This window comes from Notamacropus eugenii, chromosome X, assembly GCF_028372415.1.
Source record: "Notamacropus eugenii isolate mMacEug1 chromosome X, mMacEug1.pri_v2, whole genome shotgun sequence".
In the NCBI taxonomy this organism is placed as follows: Eukaryota; Metazoa; Chordata; class Mammalia; order Diprotodontia; family Macropodidae; genus Notamacropus; species Notamacropus eugenii.
In genome coordinates, this window is record NC_092879.1 from 22846357 (window position 1) to 22868312 (window position 21956).

The 21956-nt window shown below is 47.7% G+C and overlaps 2 protein-coding genes and 1 long non-coding RNA gene across 5 annotated transcripts; 1 reads left to right on the forward strand and 2 right to left on the reverse strand.

The window, feature by feature from the left end:
- Window positions 1–2421: 2421 nt before the first annotated feature.
- On the reverse strand, window positions 2422–9832 carry NAA10 (N-alpha-acetyltransferase 10, NatA catalytic subunit). Of its 3 annotated transcripts, none has more exons than XM_072626259.1 (8): window positions 9561–9832; window positions 8726–8824; window positions 8068–8126; window positions 6372–6417; window positions 6113–6228; window positions 5723–5767; window positions 3831–3915; window positions 2422–2784 (listed from the first exon to the last, which is right to left on the reverse strand). In XM_072626259.1, the coding sequence occupies exons 1-8, from the start codon at window positions 9579–9581 to the stop codon at window positions 2548–2550; spliced, it is 708 nt and encodes a 235-aa protein (XP_072482360.1). In that variant the 5' UTR covers window positions 9582–9832; the 3' UTR covers window positions 2422–2547. The 3 variants fall into 3 exon arrangements, with proteins under 3 accessions (XP_072482360.1, XP_072482362.1, XP_072482361.1); XM_072626261.1 differs by having other exon boundaries at window positions 2422–3048; window positions 9561–9799; XM_072626260.1 differs by lacking the exon at window positions 5723–5767 and having other exon boundaries at window positions 9561–9799.
- On the forward strand, window positions 7793–8529 carry LOC140515511 (uncharacterized). Its single transcript, XR_011971059.1, has 2 exons — window positions 7793–7883; window positions 8342–8529. It is a non-coding gene; the product is annotated as an uncharacterized lncRNA (long non-coding RNA).
- Window positions 9833–10089: 257 nt separating the features above from the next.
- Window positions 10090–18355, reverse strand: RENBP (renin binding protein). Its single transcript, XM_072626264.1, is given in 16 exon segments — window positions 10090–10286; window positions 10456–10543; window positions 14471–14602; window positions 15020–15160; window positions 15163–15212; window positions 15636–15717; window positions 15902–16018; window positions 16020–16124; window positions 16377–16483; window positions 16486–16515; window positions 16518–16547; window positions 16740–16822; window positions 17404–17465; window positions 17467–17473; window positions 17872–17975; window positions 18265–18355. Coding segments are annotated over 15 exon segments (1206 nt in total). The 5' UTR covers window positions 17973–17975; window positions 18265–18355; the 3' UTR covers window positions 10090–10215.
- Window positions 18356–21956: the final 3601 nt, after the last annotated feature.

Consider the following 21956-nt stretch of genomic DNA (forward strand, 5'->3'; position numbering starts at 1 on the left):
TGATGGCGAAGATGTATGGGGCAGGTAGGTGGGACAATGTATAGAGTGCCAGCCCTGGAGTCAGGAAGGCCTGAGTTCCAATCCAACCTCAAACACTTACCCAGGGAAGTCTCTTAACGCTGTTTGCCTCAGTTTCCTCATCTGTAAAATGAGCTGGAGAAGGAAAGGCAAACCACTCTAGTACCTTTGCCCCCCCCCCAAAAAAAAATGGTGTCACAGTCAGCCACAACTGAAAATGACTGAACAAAAGTGAAAATGTGTGGAAGGGGAATAAAATGAAAACATGGGAGTCCAAGAAGTCCGCTGTGGCAATCCCAGCCTTGTGAAATAGGATAATAGCCATGTGAGTGGAGGGGAGGGGGTAAGTTAGAGAGATGTTAGGCAACCGCCAGCTGAATGGTTATGTGGGATGAGGCTGAGAAATCAAAGGTGACTTTGTGGTTGTGAATCAAGTGAATCTGGAAGGATGGTGGTGCAAGTTTGTGGTATCATCAGCTTTCCTGGATTCAGTTATCACCTCTGAGCAGAGAGCATCTCCACCATGGATGATGTCATTTGCTCCCATGAATTCAATGATCAGATGATTCTCAGATCTATTTATCCAGCCCCAGTCTCTCTCAAGGACTGTAGCTTTCTTGCATAAGTCAGGGCACAGGAACAGGACACTCCTGGGTAATAGGTTCCTAGGAGAGGGGTAGTCTCCAAACCAGGTTCCTGAGCAAGGCCAGGACTGGGGCATCCATTCTCACTGGTAACCTGGCAAGGATCCCAGTTGAGAAGTTAATTTGGGACTTCAGGTCAGCTGCCCACCTTGAATCACAGGCTCTCAGAGTGGGCAAGGGCACTAGAGCCATCTAGTCCATGTACGGACAGGAATCTCCTATACAAGATCATGAACAAGTTGTCATCCAACCTTCTATTCATGCCCTCCAGAGGCAAAATATTCCACTTTGGGCCAGCTTCTACAATCGTATTTAGGGACCTCAGAGCTCAGGAAGAGCTTAGGAAAATTTGTTGAGCCAAAATCTGCCTCTCAACAACTCATTACTCCTAATTCTAAATCCTTATGCCAACCCTTCAGATACTTTGTCAGCTTTCATGGACCCCCTACATTTTTCCTCTTCATCAGATTAACAGCTCTAGTTCCTTCAATAAATTAATAAATTCTACTTTCTCTATTTCTGCAGAAGGTAGTACCATCCTCTCCCAGACCCTCAGACTCACAACCTAGGAGCTATCCTGATCTCCTCCTGTCCTGTCCACCCTCCCTGTGGCCACCCCATGCTCATCTGTTGCCATGACTGCTGATTTCACCTTTGCAACATCTCTCCAATAGGTCCCTTCTCTCCTATCAATACTACCCTCACCCTGGTGCAAGTCCTCATCTGGATTATTGCAATAACCTGCCCATGGGTCTGCCAGCCTCAAGTCTTTCCCCACTCCAATCTGATCTCCATTCAGCCACAAAATGGTTTTCCTAAAGCACAAACGCTATCACATCATACATCCCTCCCCCTCTTCCCAAATAGACTCCAGAGGCTCCCTTATCGCCTCCAGGATCAAGTACCAAATGCTGTTTGGTATTCAAAACCCTTTATCACCCAGTCCCCTCCAGGCTTTTTACCCCAACTCCCCAACACCTACTCAAAGCCCCAGTGAAGCTCTTCCACTGTTAAGATGCTCCATTTCTCAGCTCCAGGCATTCTCTGGCAACCCCTCAAGCCTCCCCTTGAACTACCAACCTCCCCAGTTTCTTTGAAGTTACCTTATCCACTCTGGGAAGCCTTCCCTCTAGGCATTATTTCCCTTTTATCTGGTATGGGGCTAGTTTGTATTAGTTTGCCTGTTATCTTCCCTATTATAAATTCCTTGAGGGCAGGGACTACTTTTTTCCTCTTTTTATAACCCTAGGTCTCTCTTTAAAAACTTTGGAACTGATTGTGTGACACAGGGGACACTCCTATCGTCTGATCAGCCGGTCTACACAGCAAAACTTGCCTCTAGCATAGTGATGTCAGCCCTCCATTTAAGTTAGTCTTAAAGAGTTACCAAGAGCATTGGCTGAGAAGTGCCAGGCTTTCTGATTTCCCCAGGCTTACACAGTCAATGTGTCAAGAGGCAAGATTTGAAGCAGGGGGTGTGCCTGCCTACAGCCCAGGAGGAGCAGAATGATCCCCCCCCCTCATGCACATCCCAGGCCTCTCAAATGCAGACTAGAAGAAAATGGAATTTGGGGGCTGCCAGATCACAGCTGACTCACTGAGCTGGTTGTCCAAAGCTCTCCTCTGTCTTGTATTCTGAAGCTGTTTCTTGTAAACACAAGTGCAGGACTTGAAGACACATTCCCCCACAACACACACACACACACATACTCTTCCCCTCCTCTGTCTTTCACCTCTCCCTAATAAAGCCAAAGACACATTTATTTGCTTGCTGAAATCCACAGCCCCCAGATAATTTAATTGGAAGGACTCATGGGGGACAAGGGGAAGAAGAGACACAGAGATGGGGGTGGCTTATAAAGAGCAGACTCCCAGCCCAGGGACTCTAAAAGGCTGAGTCAGAGGCCTCGGAGCTGTCCTTGATGTCAGTGCTCTCTGTGGTCTCGCTGACCTCACTAAGGTCTTTGCTGTCACCGCCGCTGCTGTCCTCGGCTGTGGAGCCTAGACCCTTCTCCTCACGGCAGCAGTCCCCCACGTGGTTGGCTTTGGGGTCCATCTTGTTCTCCAGGGAGGCCAGCACCAGATGTTTGCCTTTCTCCTTCACCTCCAGTTGCTTCCTCAGCTACCATGAGGGTGAAAGGACGAGGAAGTAGACGGACAGGTGGAGGAACAGATGGACAGTGAGAGGACAGAGGAGGGGGAAAGGGGGAAACAGAGAATCAGGAGGAAACAGAGAGACCATCCTGTGTCTCTAGGAAGAGGCAATGTGGCATAGTGGAAAGAGCACCGGACCAGGAGGGAGTCAGGAGACCTGGGTTCTAGTCCTGGCTCTGCCGCTGTGACCTTAGGCACGTCCTTTCACCTCTCTGGACCTCAGTTTCCTCATCTGTAAAATGGGGACAATAATGCCTGCCCTGCCTGCCTCCCTCACAGACCTGTCCCAAGGATTAAATGAAGATAAAGGAGGTAAAATTTGTAAACTTTGACCACCTATCCATCTAAGTGAAGGCCTTTCCCACTCTCTCAGGCCCAGGTCCAGCCCCAACCCCGTCCAAGGATGGTCCCACTTGCCAGTCTACCCGAGCCGGGCATATGCATATGTGCTCTACCCTCAGACTCGTGCTAACCAAAGCATCCTCTAGGGTAGGGGTTCCGTGTCTTTTTTTGGCAGTCTGAGGAAGCCTAATGGAATACTTCTCTCAATCATAGTTTTAAATAATTGAAGGAAATACTACATTTCTGTTAGAATTGAAAATAAAGATGTCATTCTCCCTACTCCCTGTCCAAGTGTGCCAACCCCCTGAAAGCCATCCATGGACCCTAAGTTAAGAACTCCCGATTTGTGGGGACTGCTCCTGCCATGGGCATCCACCATGGGCATCCATCATGGGCCTCCACACTGGACCAAGGGCCAAGCCAATACCTATCACACAAGGGAGCTATTGGGGCCCACAGGGACAAGGTTCCTTGCCAAGATCACATAGCTAGGAAGTAACAGAGCCGGGTCTAGGACCCAGGTCTCCCAAATCTTAAATTTGGCAATGCTTCCACTCTATCCCACCGTGCAGACCCCAGAGTCTTTAAACCTGGGGTCTCCTCCCCCTGATCCCTGCCTTGGGTTGCAGCAAAGCCCCACAACTGCCCTTTACCAAGCCCAGGGTGTCTTACCTCTTCAGCCATCTGAGTCAGATCACGCTTCATAGCATAGGCATCCTCCCCATCCGCATAGTACTTGGGCTCCACCTCACTAATCCTTGAAAGGGGAACAGGAAAGGGGGAAAAGGGAACCTGGCGAGAGGAATTCTCCTTCTTGGTCTCCCTCCCCTCTCTCCATGTGAGAACGGAGCCCAACAACTTGGTTTTGGATCTAGGAGCTAGCACCCAAATGTAGGGATTAAGTGTATTTGCAATTGCCAAGGAGAAAAGAATCAAAAGGAAAGTGGGAGCATGGCGCAGAGAAGACTACAAGTTCCCACAAAGCATTAGTTCTCAGTTTCAGATGAAGACAAAATAAGGTCATGGGTGCTGAAGGGTCTCCCAGGAAGAGGTTAGAGAGCTAAGCACCACTCACATTTCTTGAACAACCAACAGAAAACCCTTCCCTCATGCTCCCCCTTAGGCAGATGGGTGGTACCACCACACAGAGCACTGAGTCTGGAGTCAGGAAGCCCTGAGTTCAATTTCCACCTCAGACACTAGCTGCAGGAGCCAGTGCAAGTCACTTAACCTGTGCCTCAGTTTCCTCATCTGTAAAAGGGAAATAGCACCTATTCGCAAGGCTATGCCTGGCACATAGCTTGTGCTATACAAATGCTTCTTCTCTTCTCCTTCCCATCCCCCACCTTCAGTTCAGCAAAGATCTAGTCCTGACCTATGATCAGATAATTCCACATCTGGAATAGCATATTTGGTCTTGGGGTGGAACTTTAAGAACAATGTAGCCAAGGTAGATCTCCATTAGGATGACATGGGGGTTGCTGACTTTGGACTTAGCAGCTGGCCTCTAAATTTAGCAAGAGAAAAGAAGCCTGAGGGGAAGGAGGGAAGAAAGGGCGGTCCTGTAGACTGGCTTCTTCTCAAAGAGAAGCAAGGAGAGGAAGAACAATTTCAGCTCAAATATAAGAACTCCCTGGTAACCCGAGCTGTCCAGGAAGCAGTGGCTAGAGTACCATATTCCTAGGACCCTAGGCTTTCTGTTTCCCATCAGACTTTGCCATGAGACCCTCCCACCAAGCTTCCTCTACCTGGTTCTGCCTTTCTAGTTCACCATCGCCACCACCCACAGGCATCAGTCTATTTGGAGCAATTTAGAGGTCACCCCTGTGACCCAGCAAGCATCACTAGATAACTCTTGCAGGGAGTCGCAAAAGAAACATGAGCACAAAGCAGCTGTCACCCTGCCCTGGGAAAGCACCCCATAACACATTTCCACATACCAAAGCCGGATCATCATTCCCATGCACACCACTCACATCTTTATGATACCTGAAAGGCCCCAAACTCTCTTCACAGCAGCCTGGTGAGGCAGGAAGCCCCACTTTACAGATGAGGAAACTAAGGCTCAGACACTTGTCCAGGGGTACAAAGGAAATAAGCTTCCGAGGCAGGCTCTTAATTCAGTTCTCCTGACTCCAAAAACCAATGGTCTTTTTGTTTCATCATGCAGAACATCAGCAAGAAGTGACCTTAGAAACCACTGAGTCCAACTATCTCATGGTACTAGATGAGGAGAGTAAAGCTCAGAGGCTGCGAAGGATTTGTCCAAAGGTCACTGAACTAAGAAGTGGCCCAGCCCAGGTGAGAACCATCCTACGCTCTTTCTGTATGATCCCATCTCCAATCTCTTTGCAGGAATGGGGATATGTCTGCTCTGGCCAACAATATCTGTGCTATAGCCAAACTGGCTCCAAGGCAGTTTGGTTTTTGGTTTTTCCCTCCAGCCATATGGAAGGTCAGAGGATTAGGAGTCTTTTCCTGGTCTCTCCCTCACTTATGGCCCACCTTGCCCAGTGCTGGCCCAGGCCTTCCCATCTCCCTCAGGAGGGCCTGGGGTGACTTACTGAAAGTTAAGAGTGTTGGAATACAGATGCAGAGCTGCGCGGTTACTGCAAGACAACAAAGGGCCAGTGAATATGGTGGAATTTAAATGGGAATAAAGTCAACATGGTGCCTCTCCAACCTCACCTACCTCCTAAGACATTCACATCACCACTCCTCATACCAAACCAACCTTTTCCTCCCACTTCAAAACCTCACTCCCCATACTCTATACAGACCAATCTGACACAGTACTGACACATTCCTGCCCCCCAGAATGGCACTCAGGCCTCACTGCTTACACTGGGCCCTGTTCATGGGACCCTATATCTTCCTCCTCTGACTTAACATTCTCCCTTTAAATCAGAGACTATTTTCCCTTCTTCACTCCATCCTTTGCTCCTGGCTCTCACCTTTTCCTGACATGCAGGGAGACATATTTTGCATTGAAGTTTTCGATCATGGCTCTTGAGGCCTGGTCCATAAGCTTCTGTGCCAGACCTAGCCGGCGGTGGGAACGTTTTACAGCCTAGGAGTTTGAAAGAGAGTAATCACAATTGAGGGGTTGTGAGGGAAAGAGAACAGGACCTACCAGCTGAGTCTACACCCCCTTTGCCCCTGAGGCAAAAATTCAAATCCTAGGCTCAAAGTACCAAAAGGGGGTCTGCGTACCAAGGATGTGATATGTCCATGAGGAACATCATCAGGATCTTCTTCCCTAGGGTCAGAAAGAAAGAAATGGAAGATGAGGCATACTGAGAAAGTTGGCTGTGAGTACAGAAATCCATGGCTGGCTCTAAAGGACATAGGGGTATGATGTTAAGCAAAGCCCTACTCTCTCTTCACTGCACGATCTGATGGCCTTTTCAAAGTCCTCATTCTTGCCCTCTTTGCTGCATTAGACACTGTTCACTTTCTCTTAGGCACTTTTCTCTTTTCTAGGTTTTCATGACACTGCTCAGTCCAGTTCTCCTCCATTTTGTTTTCTCAGTCTCCTTGGCTGGCTCCTCATACACATCAGACTGTCTCACTGTGAGTATTCTACAAGGTTCTATCCCTGTGTCCCTGTCTCTTCTCCCTCTACCCTCCCAAGGGTTCAGGATCTTAATATTTGCATAACCGAATTTCAATATGCTTTCTTTCTTTGGAAACCCTACGTACTTTACTTTAGGCATTGAAAAACATGATTCTGAGAAGGCATCCCTGGGCTTCAGTTTTTCCTGACCCCCCCCCCCAACTACTGGGATGCTCATTCTCACCCCTACCAAGGGTTTCTCACTTACACATTACTTTTCACAAGCTCTATACACATACAAACATGTACTCGCTGCCACCTCATTAGAAGGTAAAGCTTCATGGAAGCAGAAATCATTTCATTTATAACATTTGTATTCTAGCTCTAACGCCAGGCAGGCACAATACTAGATAAATTAGCCAGTCCCTGTTCTCAAGGAACTTACAGGCTAATGGGATAAAACATCACACAGAGGGGAATACCCTTAGTACAATGTTTGGCATGATAAGCTGGATAAATACTCATTACTTCCCCCATGGGAAATAATGGGGCCTATGAAACACATACATGTTTATGTATGTGTGTGTATATTTATGCATGTATACACACATGTACGTATGTACACATATACACACATTTTTAGCATGGTCCTCTTCACATTCATTCCTGCTTTGATATTTTCTCTTTGGAATGCTCTCTCCTCTTCTCTAAGACATGTACCCATATTTTGCCTGACCTCAAGACCCAAAACTTTGGGGACATCTGCCATTTTGATCTGAAGTCTAGCACTCACTGGTTTGCTGTTTTGCATGTCTGACACCTGCCTGACAAAGTAAACTGGCAGTTCCCCGAGTGGGAAGGGGAAGAAACATTTCTAGATGGCCTACTAAGTGCCAGGCACTGTGCTGAGTACTTTTTACAAATATGTTCTGGATCCTGGATCTTTTCTCTTTCCCCTATGGCACTACCATAAAGCCCTTCCTAATGTACAGTGGCTGCTCATTAACGTGTGCTGAATGTTTAACTAGCAGAGGAGACTAGAGAAGGACATCAGAGAGAGCAAATGGGAAGACCTAGAGCAGAGCTTAAGGTTCAGCTAAACAAGACAGGAATGCCCCTGGGGACCTCCCATAGCACAGAGAACCCTGGTCAGCAGGAGTTCATAACAGGTATGAGAGGATGGGGCTGATGGGTATATAGAAGAGTCAGGAACCTCTGGTTCTTGGCTTAGAGAACCATGGAGATGAGGGGTACAAGTATAAGAGTCAGTACCAGGGACTAGTAGTGGTGGGAGCTGGGCCTAAGACTTTGACCAGAGAGAAAAGGGGGAAAGGCAAGAAGAGGACAACTCACATCTTGGCCAGGACATAACCCACAATCTTGCCATTCTCATCCTCAGCAATGTAAGAAAGCTGCAGGGGAGTGGGGAGGTAGAGGAAGGAAGAGAATGGAAAAAGAATAAATAAAAGAATAAATCTCACCCCAACCCCACATTCCTGTCCATACAGAGAATCAGAGAATGTCAGACCTTTAAGGGTCATCTAGTCCAGGGGTGGGGAATCTTTGGGGCTCCTGAGGTTACTTGTTCCCCACCCCTGCTCTATTCCAATGAATTTTTATTTTACAGATACGAAAACAGTCCCAGAGAAGGAAAGTGAGTAGCCCAGGTGATGGAATCCTCATGGAGCTGCCCTCAGCCCCAATATTCCTTGTGGACCCCACTGAACAGCTGGCATGTCCTGATTTGACCACACAGTTCGACTTTAACCAAATCACAGGCTGCCAAACTTAATATAGCCTCTAGAGAGCCAAAAACTGTTGCGGTTTCACGATGTGTTGTGGTGGAACTGTCTCACAGGGACTAACAGACTGACCTGAGGAGAGGTAGTGCTTTATAACTCAGGTCTCCTGTTCAGGGTTTTTTCTACCACTCCAGAAACATGTGACTGATCTCTCTCTTTCCCACTGGTTCCCAATCCACTCAACACTCCCATTCCCTCCAAACACGTACCTGAGGCCATGATAGACCATGGTAGAAATAGTATTTCATCTGATAGTTTTCTGGAAGGCACAGCAGGTTACAATGCTGCATATTCATCAGGTCTTCTGGCTGGGGAGTGGGGTAAGAAAAGAGCCCAAGGTCAACTCTTGGAGGCAGGTCCATGGGCATCTCATCAAAAACACTTTACTGTTGTTCCGTGATTTTTCAATTGTGCCCCACCCTCCCAAGACCCTATCTGAGGATTTCTTGGCAGAGATAGTGGAGTGGCTTGGTATTTCCTTCTCCAGTTCACTTTATAGACAGTGAAAATGAGGCTGACAGGGTGAAGTGACTTGTCCAGGGTCACAAGCTAGTATCTGAGGTGAGATTGGAACTCTGGAAGATGAGTCTTCCTGACTCTAGGTCTGGCCCTGTATCCACTTCATCACCTACCAGCCCCAAAAACATACTTAGGGGAAGCCAAAGGCCCACCAGTTCCAGCGTGGGAGCAGAGATTGTGCGATGGCGGTGGGAGTGGTGTGTTATGGGCGTAGGAATAAAGACTTATGGGAATGGGGATAAGAGAAGAAACATGACATGCCCCTTTTCCATCCAAAAAGCAGGGGTCTTAAGGTCCAGGTCACTCCTTCCAGGCTCCGCCAACGACCCACTCCCACCCAAAAGCTCGGCCCTTTCAGGGCAAGCTCCTGCCCACCATAGCTCCACCCCAATGAAGTCCCGCCTCGGGACACTCGACTGACGCATGCGCACGCTCCCAAGTTGCCTGCCCCTTCATGCCCATGCGGCCCGCGCCCTTTTCCTTCTTGCTTTTCTCCTGGTTTCTGACTTCCGTTCCTTCCCTTACCCGTGCGTTGCGAATGTTCATGGTGCCGACACCCAAGCGGACCTGGCTGGACTCAGGTTTGGTGAAGGGGGTGGGGAGGCGACAAAAGCGCTCCGAGGCGCCGCAGCCTCTGCGGCCAGCTACAGGCCGCAGCGAGGTAGTTGCGGAAAGGGCGGGCTTCAGCCAATCAGTCGCCACCCCCCTGCAGCATCGCCCAATCGCCTGCAGCGTGGGGGATTCCCGCCCCGCTGCGGAAGTGTCACCCAATTAGCAACCCGGCCGCTGCATGCTTCGCTCTCCCCGCCCTAGAGCCACCTAGCCACCCCCACCACCGTGAGCCATTGGACTGCTCCGGGGCAGAGGCGGGCACAGGGGCCGAGTGGTTCGGCGCCCAGTGGGTTGGCCGGGCCGCCGCCGTCCCCGCCCCCACCCCACCCGGCGAGCTCCGCGCTGCTCCTCAGGCCCCGCCCCCTTCTCTCCACCCCCTCCCACTCCACCCAGGCCCCAGTGCGCAGGTATGCCCCGCCTCCCACAGACACGCGGAGTCTCCTTGAAATACTAGTCAAACTTTATTGAGGAGTTTGGGGGGGGGGGGACTGAGAGGAGGGGCCGAGGCCCCCTGAGTCCCCCCGGGCAGAGTCCTCTGGGTGCGGCTGCTGGCCAAGGCTCTGCTCTTTTAGGAGGTCAGGAGCAGGGCCTTGAGAAGTTCCTCACACATGTAGAGGCACCTGGGCACATGGAAGCAACCTGCGTGGAGAGTCCAGGGCAGGGAGATGGGGGGGGGGGGGGCGTCCCAGCACCCGCCCCTCCCCCCAAACCGACCCCGATCCTGCGCCTGGACCCCTGATCCCGCCTCTGGACCCCAGGAACCCCTCACCTCCCGACACTCCCCCCACACATCCCCCTCTCTACTCACCTTTAAAGGGCCCTCCCTTGAAGTTGAGAGCAACTTTGCCCTCACGGTTCAGATAGCCATACCATTCTCCATGCTTCGTGTCTGGAAACTGAGGGTGGGAGACAGGAGAAGGAAGTGGAGAATGAGTTAGGTGCCTGGTCTTAGGGAGGGGAAAAGCCGGGCATCCCACCCCCACCCCCCAGCCCTGGGACCTATCAATTGAATAAGAGTGTGGTAAAGTAAAAAGGGAGAGAGAGGTAGGGCTGAGACCCATTTCCCTCGACTTAAAAGCTGAGGTGTGATGGGAAGAGAAAAAGGGAACAAATCCCCACTTCACCTAAGCTTCAGTTTCCTCATGAAAACTCTACAGTTCAGAAGAATCAGAGATTTTTTAGAATTGGAAAATGACCAACCCATTCATTTTCCCAGTGAGAGCCCAACTCAGGCCCAGAGAAATAAAATGATTTCTGAGAAGTCACCCAGATAAAAGGAGGTAGTCACATTCAAACCCAGGTCCTCTGACTGAATCTCATGCTGTTTTCACTATACCACATTTCTGTACCCAAAAAGGAGGTGATTTCAAAGCCCCAACTCTAAAAGGGTGCCCCAGGTAACACCATTCCTTTGTAAGTCCCTTAAAGCTCAATAAACAGGCTCCTCTGGGAAGGCCACCCTTGTCCTCAGTGCCATAATGAAGCAAGAGATAGGGCTTACCCACAGATTACTTGGTAGCTAGAATCCTACGTCAGAGCTAGAAGAGAGTCTGAGAAAATGGCCAGAGAGCCATTCTGAGATAATTCCTCTCAAATGTATGGGTACTGGAAGGCTGGCAAAGCATTTTAATATATATTATTACTTCACAGATCCTCACAACTACTATGAGTAAATACTATGATTCCCATTTCACAGATGGAGGACTGAGGACAGAAAGCAGAAAAAGGTAAAGAAGAGAACAGGGAGAGCTGAATTGGTGAGGGAAAGTTTCATGGAGAAGGAACATGTGGGAGTAGAAACCAACTAGAACAGATAAAATAGAAGAGGGAAACCCAATGCAACCAAGATTAGCAGGGAACCAGAAAACTGGGAAAGAATTTTTGTAACTACTGTCTGTGATAAAGGCCTCATTTCTAAAATATAGAGAGAACTGCATCAAATATACAAGAATACAAGTCATTCCTCAATTGATAAATGGTCAAAGGATATGAACAGCCAGTTTTCAGAGGGAGAAATTAAAGCTACCTATAGTCATATGAAAAAAATGCTCTAAATCACTATTGATTAGAGATATGCAAATCAAAACAACTCTGAGGTACCACATCACACCTATCAGATTGGCTAACATGACAAAACAGGAAGGTGATAAATGTTGGAGAAGATGTGGAAGAGTTGGAACACTAATTCATTGTTGGTGGAGCTGTGAGCTGATCCAACCATTCTGGAGAGCAATTTGGAACTATGCCCAAAGGGCTACAAAAATGTGCATACCCTCTGACCCAGCAATACTGTTTCTAGGGCTGTATCCCCAAGAGATCATAAAAATGGGAAAGGGTCCTACATGTACAAAAATATTTATAGCAGCTCTCTTTGTGGTGGCCACAAACTGGAAATCAAGGGGATGCCCATCCATTGGGGAATGACTGAACAAGTTGTGGTATATGAATATAATGGAATACTACTGTGTCATAAGAAATGATGAACAAGAAGACTTCAGAGAGGCCTGGAAGGACCTATGTGAACTGATGCTAAGTGAAAGGAGCAGAACCAGGAGAACTTTGTATACTGCAACAACCCCAGCGTGCAAGGAATTTTTCTGGTAGACAGTCCTTCATAGCAATGCAAGAACCTAAAAAATTCCCAATGGATTCTTGAGGCAAAACACCTCCCACATCCAGAGAAAGAACTATGGAATTGGATCCCAGAATGAAGCAGACCATTATCTCTTGTGTTATGTTTTGTTTTGTTTTATGGCTTCTCCCATTCATTTTAATTCTTCTATGCAACATGACTAAGGTGAAAATGTATTTAATAGGAATGTATGTGTAGAACCTATACAAGATTGCATGCCATCTTGGGGAGGGAGTGGGGAGGGAGGGGGAAATGAGGGAGAGGAAGGAGAAAAAATCTAAGATGTATGAAAGTGATTTTAGAAAACTGAAAACAAATAAAATAATTTAAAATTAAAAAAGAAATTTTAATAAATGTATGTGTAGAACCTATATAAGATTGCACGCCATCTCAGGGATGGAATGGGGAGGGAAGGGGGAAGGAGGGTGAGAGAGGAAAAAAATCTAAGATATATGGAAGTGATTGTAGAAAACTGAAAACAAATAAAATAATTTTTAAAAAGTAAAATAAAATACAAGAGGGAGGTTTCCTTGAAACAAAAGTTCAAGTCCCAGCTAAAGCCTACCTCTTCCAACATACACCATTCTCATCCTCAACTTTCAAGGCCCTCCTACCCCTCCACTAATTCTGTCCCTCAAGATCTAGCTCAGATACTAACTCAGCAAGGATGCCTTCCTTCCCTGTCCACCACAGCCCCACTGCTCTAGAACAGGTGTCAAATATGGGTGAGCAGCCCTAGAAGCAGGTCAAAAAGTAATTGGGAAATTTATGTGGCTTTCTAAGTTAGGATGGAGCTGACAGGAATCCTTATGTACATAGTTCAGTGGTCCTGTTTCGGAGTTTCATAGCACTACTTCAATATGTATAAACTACAAACTGCCTTACCATTTTCAGAAGAGGGGAGGAGAAGGAGGGAGTAAAAGCTGGAACTCAAAATCTTGTAAGAATGAATGCTAAAAATATTCTCAATTTGTAATTGTGGGAAAAAAATAAAATACTATTCAAAGCATAAAAAATAAATGCTAAATTGATTTTTGTTTAAAAGCACTGCTTCAGCATCACAGAATCTCAGAGTCATCTAGACCAATCCCTTTTTGATCAAGAAATCTTTTTTTGGACAAAATTAGATTTAAGTGACTTGCCCAAGGTCACACAGCTAGTAAGAGTCTGAGATCAGATTTGAACTTAGGTTTTCCTGACTCTAGGGCCAGAGCTCTATCCACTATACCACCTAGCTGCCCCTCAAGAAACCTACAATATCACTGACTTCTAACAATCCCCGTGCACAATGAAGTGATTGTATGTATTTGAATCCAGACTAATTGAACTTATATTTAAAATATGGCAACTGGTTCCAACCCAATGAAAATCTACAGTATGAATATATAATATAAAAAAAGAGGGAAAATATGTAGTTGAACAAGGCATCTACTTTGAGGGGATTTCAAGCAGCAGGTTCCATTTTGGGGCAACTCTAACTGTTATAAGTTTTCTCATATCAAACTGAGGCCTTGTTCTTACCTCTTGAGCTGACTAGGCTGAGTCCAGTCCTGGTTCAAACACTTCAAAGGCAGCTGTGGCCTCTACCTACCCCATCCCCAGTTCCCTCGTTGACAATCTTCTCTAAGCTATACACACCCAATTCTTTCCATCCATCCTCTCACAGTTTGGTTTCTAGTTCCTCCCCCCCATCCCTTCTCTACATACCCCAGCTTGTCAGGGGCCTCCTTAAAATGAACTAACAAAATACTCTAGATGTGGACTAACATCTCCCTACAATTGTTTTTTTAGGCAATTGGGGCTAAGTGACTTGCCCAGGGTAACATAGCTAGTTAAGTGTCTGAGGTCAGATGGGAACTCAAGGCCACTGCTCTATTCACTTTGCCGCTTACCTGCCCCTGCTATTCCTGCAGCTGTTGGTATCCCTACCAGGCCAACCTCTGATACCTCCTGCCTTTCTTATTAGAGGTATCTGGCCTTTCTCTCTTGGATAATTCATCATATTTTCCTACATGGTTAAAGCTTGTTGCCCAAACAAGGCCAGGAGCCACCAGTGGGCAGACAGGTCCCTCAGTCTTACCCCATCTCAGTCTCTCCCCCTTCCTTGGCCCCTTCTGGCCTAGCAGAGCCTTAAGCAGAGCATGTAGACCTTCCCTTGCTTGATGTGGAGGTCTCTGAAAAGTTTTCTTACCCGCTCAAAGGTATATTCAGCAACTTGGCAGAAAAGGTTGAGCAAGCTGGGGTCCTTGGTCTCACTGTAACCCATGAGGAAGGCGATCATGGCTTCACTGTGGGGCCACCAGAGTTTCATGTCCCATTCCAGCTGGGGGGGGAGGAGAAGGACAATCTTCAACCACTAATCTCTACACCCTCCACCCTCCCCCTCCTTTTTTCCCCCACCCCACTCTGTATTTACTTCTTTAGCACGGCTTGCTCTAGTTCCACTGAGCCTTGCCTGTTTTCCAGTTATTATAGTATGCTCCTTATCTCTCCAAATTCTAGTCAAATACTTGTCAAGGTCCAAAGTTCTATCCAGCTATCCCCCACTGTCCTGTTTCTCCAAAGATGGGAACCCTGTCATCCCCATCAGCTTTAGAGTGGAAAGGCTTCCCCTGGTTCCACCATCCCTTGCTGGGCCCTAGGGTAAATCATTCCCTGGGCATGGCCTGAGCAAGCCACAGAATTCTTACCTCTTTCCTCTTTCAGGAATTCAGGGACCTCTAGAAGTAGGACTCCTTACCTGAGTGGGGCAGAATTTATCTGCATCTTGGAAGTAAAAGATCCCCCATTTTTCATTGTCCCAGCCAGACTGAAAAGGCTGCAGCATGAATTTCTCAATGATATAAGTCTTCAGTTCAGGGTTTCGCTGGCGGATAGCATAGCCTGGCGGATAGCATAGCGCAGCAGGAACCAGCCAGCCTCCAGGGCATGACCTGAGGTGGGGATACCATGCAGTCAAATCCCCCTATCTGCCTCCCAGGTACTGTACCCCAACTCTCAGACAGACATTCAAAGGGACCATTTGACTTTACTTTCTAAACTCTTCTGCTCAGCCATGCCAATCACATCACCATCCTCGGCCATGGAAAGTTCATTTATAGCTCTGTCTTTGCCTTCCCTCTCCTGAATGGGACCCTTCCTCCAAAACCTCAGGACCCTTCACCCTCTGTGCCCCTCACTGGCTCCACAGCCCCAGAAAGCTCCCTTGGCCCTTTGCCTCCCTCATCTACTACCCAGCACTGGAACGTCCATCTAAAGAACGCCTGGCTCTCTTCTCTGTACATAATCAAGTCCCTTCTTTTCTTTTCCAACTCTAGACCATGGCTCCTCCCTTCCCAGACCCAGGGTCCATTCACCTGGATTCTGTTGTCTCCCCAGGCAACCAGGAATCTCGGTGCCATCCTTAGATACATTCTCCAACACAAGCTGTCCATCCCTCTGTCAGGTTGGGGGGGGGTGAAGCTTACATGAAGTCCTCCACTTTATCTCCCTAGGGGCTTCCTCCCCCAACCCCACCTCAAAAAGAAGAGAATCTTAGCCCTACCCAACCCCCACACCCTCCTAAACCAATTGGAATAGGCTGGCACACCTCCCTCCACTCTGAGCTCCCAGGGCACTCAACCTGGAGATGTTTCAAGATCTGCTGAAAACACCATTCACCCAACTCCGCATATTTTCGAGTCATCTTGTCATCATCCTCGCCAAGTTGATCCACCAAGTTGAGCATCATCATGGGCACAAGCCATAGAGTCAACCTTTGGGGCTCCTGAGAGCTGAGGCTGGCCCAGGCCAGTGGGATCCACTCGAACCCAGTATATAATCTGATCCATCATCTCCACGGCTTCCTCTTGGGAAGGAGGAAATGGGGTTAGGTTGAGTCCTCTAGGTCAGCCCAAAGGGTTCTGTCATTCTTTGACCTCTTCCTCTCTGATCCACCTGCCCAGGTTCTTATCCCTGAATCTTGGCAGCATTACATCTGTTTGTCCCTCCCTCCCTCTTGGCCTCACTAACTGGGTGTTTCCTATATTCAACTCTAGCTGTGTGAACATGTTATTCCATCCCTAGGGGCATGATCTTACCACCTCCACCCCACATACCTGGTATCGAGGGTCACCTGTGGTCTTCCACAGTTCATCCATGGCCATGGTATAGAAGCATTCGCTGAAGATTGTCCGCTGAATCTTGGCAGGGCGGCCATCACGGTCAGAACAAAGGCACACTTTTTTGCTGGGGGGCTACTCGGGCATGGCGGATGAGGAACTCCCCTCCTGAAAGCAGTCCCAAGTGAGGAAACTGACATCCCAAACCCCTCTCCAGGAAAATAGGGGGACAGAGATTGAAAAGGTCATTCCAGTAGCAACCATTCAGAGGACAAGGCCTCTCATCCTAGACTGGGTCATATTGTGCACAAAGGAGGGGAGAAGGGATTTGGGCAGGGGGTGTAGATAGTATTAAAGTACCTGCTTTGGCTGCATCCAGAATCTCAGGCCAATGGAAACGCTGCAACTTGCGGTAAAGACGGCAGTACATCCATACCTGGAGTTTAGAAAGCCAGTGGGGGGCAAGGGTGGTGAGGGGAAATCAAGTCTCTTCCATCTTTCTTTCAACCACATGGACTAGGGGTGAGGAACCTATGTCCTCAAGGTCACATGTAGCCTCCTAGTCCTTGGGTGCAGTCTTTTGACTGAGTCCAAGTTTTACAGAACCAATCCTTTTATGAAGGGTATATATTCTGTGAAGTTTGGATTCAGTCCAAGGGTCACTCTTGAGAACCTAGAGGGCTTCATGTGACCTTGGGCTTCAGGTTCCCCATCCCTGGACCCGTATCTGCCTTAATCTGGAGGTAGGAGAGGCTGGTCAAGTACATGCTTTTCTGGCTAAGGGTGGCTCCCCTCAAGGAGGTGCTAGGTCTCTAGAGGTGTTTGCCATGGTCAGGCCTGTCTCAGGACCTACTACCACAGTGGAGCCAGAGTATGTAGGTGGTCCACTGAGGTGAGGGGCTAAGGGTGGCTCCCCTCAAGGAGGATCTGGGCCTCTAGACATCATGTGTGTCATGGTTGGGCCTATCTTGGGGTCTACTGCTGCAATGGGTGTCCACTGAGGTGAGGGGTACCTTACCTGCCTCCCTGCAGCCACACATATTTGAGGTCATCATACACTTGGCCCTCTTTAGTGAGGCAGGTGAAGGAAGCCCCTGGAAAAAAGAAGGGGGATTAATAAGGGGAGGGGGCTGCTTCTACTTCTATATATTACCTTGTGAGCAAATGATCGCACCATAAGGGTGGGGGTGGGGGCAGGGAAGAGATTTCTGTGGTGGATTGTGGGTGTAGTGAAAGATGTCTGGGCACTCAGAGCTCATGAAAAGGTGAGGAGACAGGAGGCTTGGGCAGGGGGTGGAGTCAGGGCCTAGAAGGGGGAAGGTGGGGAAGGATTGAGGGAAGTGGGTGAGAAGCTGATGTCTGATTGGGGGAAGCAAAGGGCTGAGGGGGCAGCCATGTTGTAGCTCTGCTGTTGGTAGAGGCAATGAATTGGCAAGAAGAGTTGGGGTTTGGAATGAGGAACAAAGGCCAGGTGTCCAGAGGTGATCATTACCCGTGCTCTGAATCATGGGAATACTTGGTCCAGAATGTTACCACTCTGTCCAGCTCCTCCTCCACCCGCTCCTTCCAGGTGGCTAGTGTGGCCCTCTCCATCTCCTAGGGAATGAAAAGAACAGGCCCTGAGTTATGAGGCAGACAGTGGACTGGAGCACCCTCCCCTCCCATCCCACCCCCACCTCCTCCCACACACCCCCTCCCCTCCCTTCCACCACACACCCCCTCCACATTTGTGTATATATATGTATGTGTGTGTGTGTGTGTGTGGTGTATATATATATATGTATGTATGTATATATACATATATATGTATATATACACACACATATATATATATATATACACTCACACATACACACACACCTCAGACCCCCAGAGGGAGCCCTACCCCAGGCTCCCTCACAGTCCTCCCTCCCTCCCTCCTGCAGCACTCAGAGCCTAGAGTCTAGAGGCTGAGCCTGAGCTGGAGGCAGAGAGACTGGGACTGGAGGCTGATCCTGTGACTGCTCAGCTGACTAAAGCCAGTTCCTGAAGCCGGAAGGGGAAAAGACCAGGACCTAGGCTGGGGCCCTGAACTTATAACCTTGAAGGGCTGGGGAGGGGCTAAAGTTGAGGCTCCCTCCCTTTCTCTCCCTATCCCTGCTCCCTCCCTCCTTCCCTCCCTCCCTCCCTCTCTCCAGCTCCCCCCCCCCCCCCCCCCCCCCCCCCCCCCCCCCCCCCCCCGCAACCAGCTCCTTAACCCTCTCCTTCCCAAGCAGAATTTAGGAGTGGGAGGGAAGGGACACGGTGACTGTATCCCCTGGGTTGTGGACAGGAAGGAAAGAGAACCCTCTTAGCAAGATAGAAAAGAGAGAGCACTACTTTATGGAGTCAGAGAATCTGGGTTCAAATTCTAACACACTGCCTGAGTGACCTTGGGCAAGTCACTTCATCTCTCTGGGCCTCAGTTCCTCCAACTGTAAAAAATGAAGGGACTGAAAAATCTCTTTTAACTGTAAGCTGTGAATGAGGGGACTGGATGAAAAGATGCACAAAGTAGCTGATTCCTTACAAACTCTAACGTAACGGCCCCAACATTTCCAAGGGGAAATATGGCCCCCTCTCCCTATTGATGTGGAGGATGGCGGAGATGGCGAGGCTGGGACCAGATACAGATAATTCAGTCTCTAAGTCTGATCAACACGTTTATCCTCATAGCCCCCAATTCCAGTTCCTGTCCACCAACACCCTGCTTCAGCCCCTCCCACCATCACCTCATTCCCCCACAACCGCTCTCAAACCTCCATCTTACCTGTCCGGGGCTGACGAAGCCTGCAGGAAGTCGATGCTTACCGGAAGTTAGGTGGCGCTATAGAGCACCGGCTCTGCAGTCACGAGGACCTAAAATTCAAATGTAGCCTTAGACACTTACTAGTTGTGTGACCCTAGACAAGTCATTTAACTCCAATTGCCTCCAAAAAATGGCGGGGGGAGGGGGGAAGGAATTGGTTGTTTAAGGGCCACTAGGTGGCGCAATAGATAGAGCAATGACCCTAAAGTCAGGGGGACCTTAGTTCAAATCTAACCTTAGACACTCACTGTGTGACCCTGGACAAGTCATTTTACCCCAATTGCCTCCCCCCAAAAAACGGGAGAAAAAAGGAATTGGCTGCTTAGAGGCAATAGACAGAGCACCAGCCCTAGCTAGTCAATATGATCTGAGTTCAAATCCAGCCTTTGACACTTACTACCTGTGTGATCCTGGGCAACTCACTTAATCCCAGTTGCCTCCAAAAAAAATTTTTTTTAAAATTAAAACGGTGAATTGCCTGTTTAGTTTCCAATAAAGGAAGCAGGGCTATGAAGGAGGGTGACAAGCCAGGTTCTGCTCTTTTAAAACCTCATATTAAGGTCCCCCCAGCAGAGTGGGCAATGACCAGGAGAGTAGCCAAGTGAACTGGACTTTTTCCTCTGGCAGGTGTATGGGAGAGGTGTACAGCCACTCCCCCCCCTCCCATTATGTCCCCCTCTTTCAAGAGAAGTAGGGGAGATCTAGGGTTTGAAGCCATGGAGTATGGAGCCAACTCCACTCCTATTCAAGGAGCTGGCAAGGTAGGGGAGACAACATGAGACCAGTCAAAGAATCTTAGTTTTAGACCCAAAAAAGACCCCAAACATCATCTAGTACAAATACCTCATTTTACAGATGAGAAACTCAGGCCCAGAGAGGTTAAAAGGTTTGTACAGGATCACACAGTTAATGACAAAGCTGAAATCCCCCCCAAAAGGCAACTTTTCAAATCCAGTCTTCTTTCCTGGTAGCATCCCATCATTTGTCTAGACTTTACATAAAGTAGAAATAAAGCAACCTTTCCAATCCCCCTCAAGTCATTCCTGGGAACCTGACAAACACTACCTGGGAGAGGTCTTTAAAATGTACAAAAGCCCCAAGCTTAGCCTTAAGGATGAATGAATGAATGAATGAATGAATGAATGAATGAGAAAGCATTTACTAAGTGTTTATTGTGCACTAGGCAGTGTGGATTCAAATACAGGAAACATTCCTGCCCACAAGGAGTTTATATTCTAATAGGGAAAGATACCAGGGAAATAGTGGGGAATGGTGATCAGGAAGCTGGGTTTGGACAGGACACCCCCAGCAATGGTAAACTGATCCATAAGGCAGTCATTTCTAAAACTGCAATTATCTAACTTGGAGGAAAGGGGGAGGGGGCAGGGGAGAAGAGACATGAACTTTTTCTGGAAAAGCAGCAAATAGAAAGATGAACTGGTAGGCTCAGTGGAGCATAGTCTGCTTTATCTACAGTCAGTCAATAATCTGGATGGTTCATTCCCAAGGCCACAATTCTTGAGCATACAAAGGGCATGGATTCAGGAGGTCTGACTTGGAGAGGACTGGTCCAGGTCCAGAGATGTGGGTTAGCAGCAACACAGCAGAACATAAAGTGACCAGATGGCTTTGAGGAATACCAAGGTGGTGCAGGACCAGATGACAAAATGAACCTCTTTTTCACAGCTGGACAGTTATGGTTCAGGTTTACCTACTGTTCTGATCAGTTTCACTAAATTGACTTTTTTTGTAATTCAATCATGTCTGACTCTTCATGACCCCATTTAGGGTTTTCTTGCCAGAGATACCTCAGTGGTTTGTTATTGCTGCCTCCAGCCCATTTGACAGCTAAGGAAACTGAGGCAAACAGGGTGAAGTGACTTGTTCAAAGTCACACAGCTAAGCATTTGAGGTCAAATTTAAACAGAGGAAGAGGAATCTGCCTGACTCCAGGCCCAGGACTACAGCACCATCTAGCTGTGCAAAGAGATTCTTTGGTCTCTAAGTTTTTAAAAATTAATTTATTTTAAACTTAAATACACAATAAGAAAAGGAAAAAAAAGTATATTATAAACTTCAATACGAAAAAAGAAAAGAAAAAAAGCATTGTCATGTAAACAGCAGAACTTAAGAGAGGATTCAAACTATACAGCAATAAATTTCTATTTCAAGAAAGCCTACTACTCATGCTCAGAACTGTCCACCTTTTCTTCGCTTCTTTGTTAAGTTTTCTTTTATCCTCTACTGTGCACTTTTTATTTTGTTCTTTGCCCCCTCCCATGCTACAATTAAGTCTCTCTGTCTCTCTCCCTCCACACACACATATACATATACATACACACATATATATACAAACACACATATGCATATAAACACAATATACATATACACATACATACCCTTACATACACATATGTATACTTAGATATCTATAATCACAGTCATATATAGACATATACATTCATATGCATCTCCTCTGTTTCTCTAAGAGGGGATAACCTCTTCCTTCATAAATCTAAGTCTTTCCACATTTTTCCAAGTCCGCTAATTTGTCATTTCCTACACCACAGCAATATTCCAACCTTACACTGTCTGACTATTTTAAATAATCTAAAACAATATTGAAGAATATGGCTGACACATAGTGTAGCTTCCCTAGTTTTCTCTATTGAATAAATCTATTTTAGCTTTGATTTTGTCTGAGATCATGATTACCACCCTTGCTTTTTTTTTTTTCCCCTAATAAATTC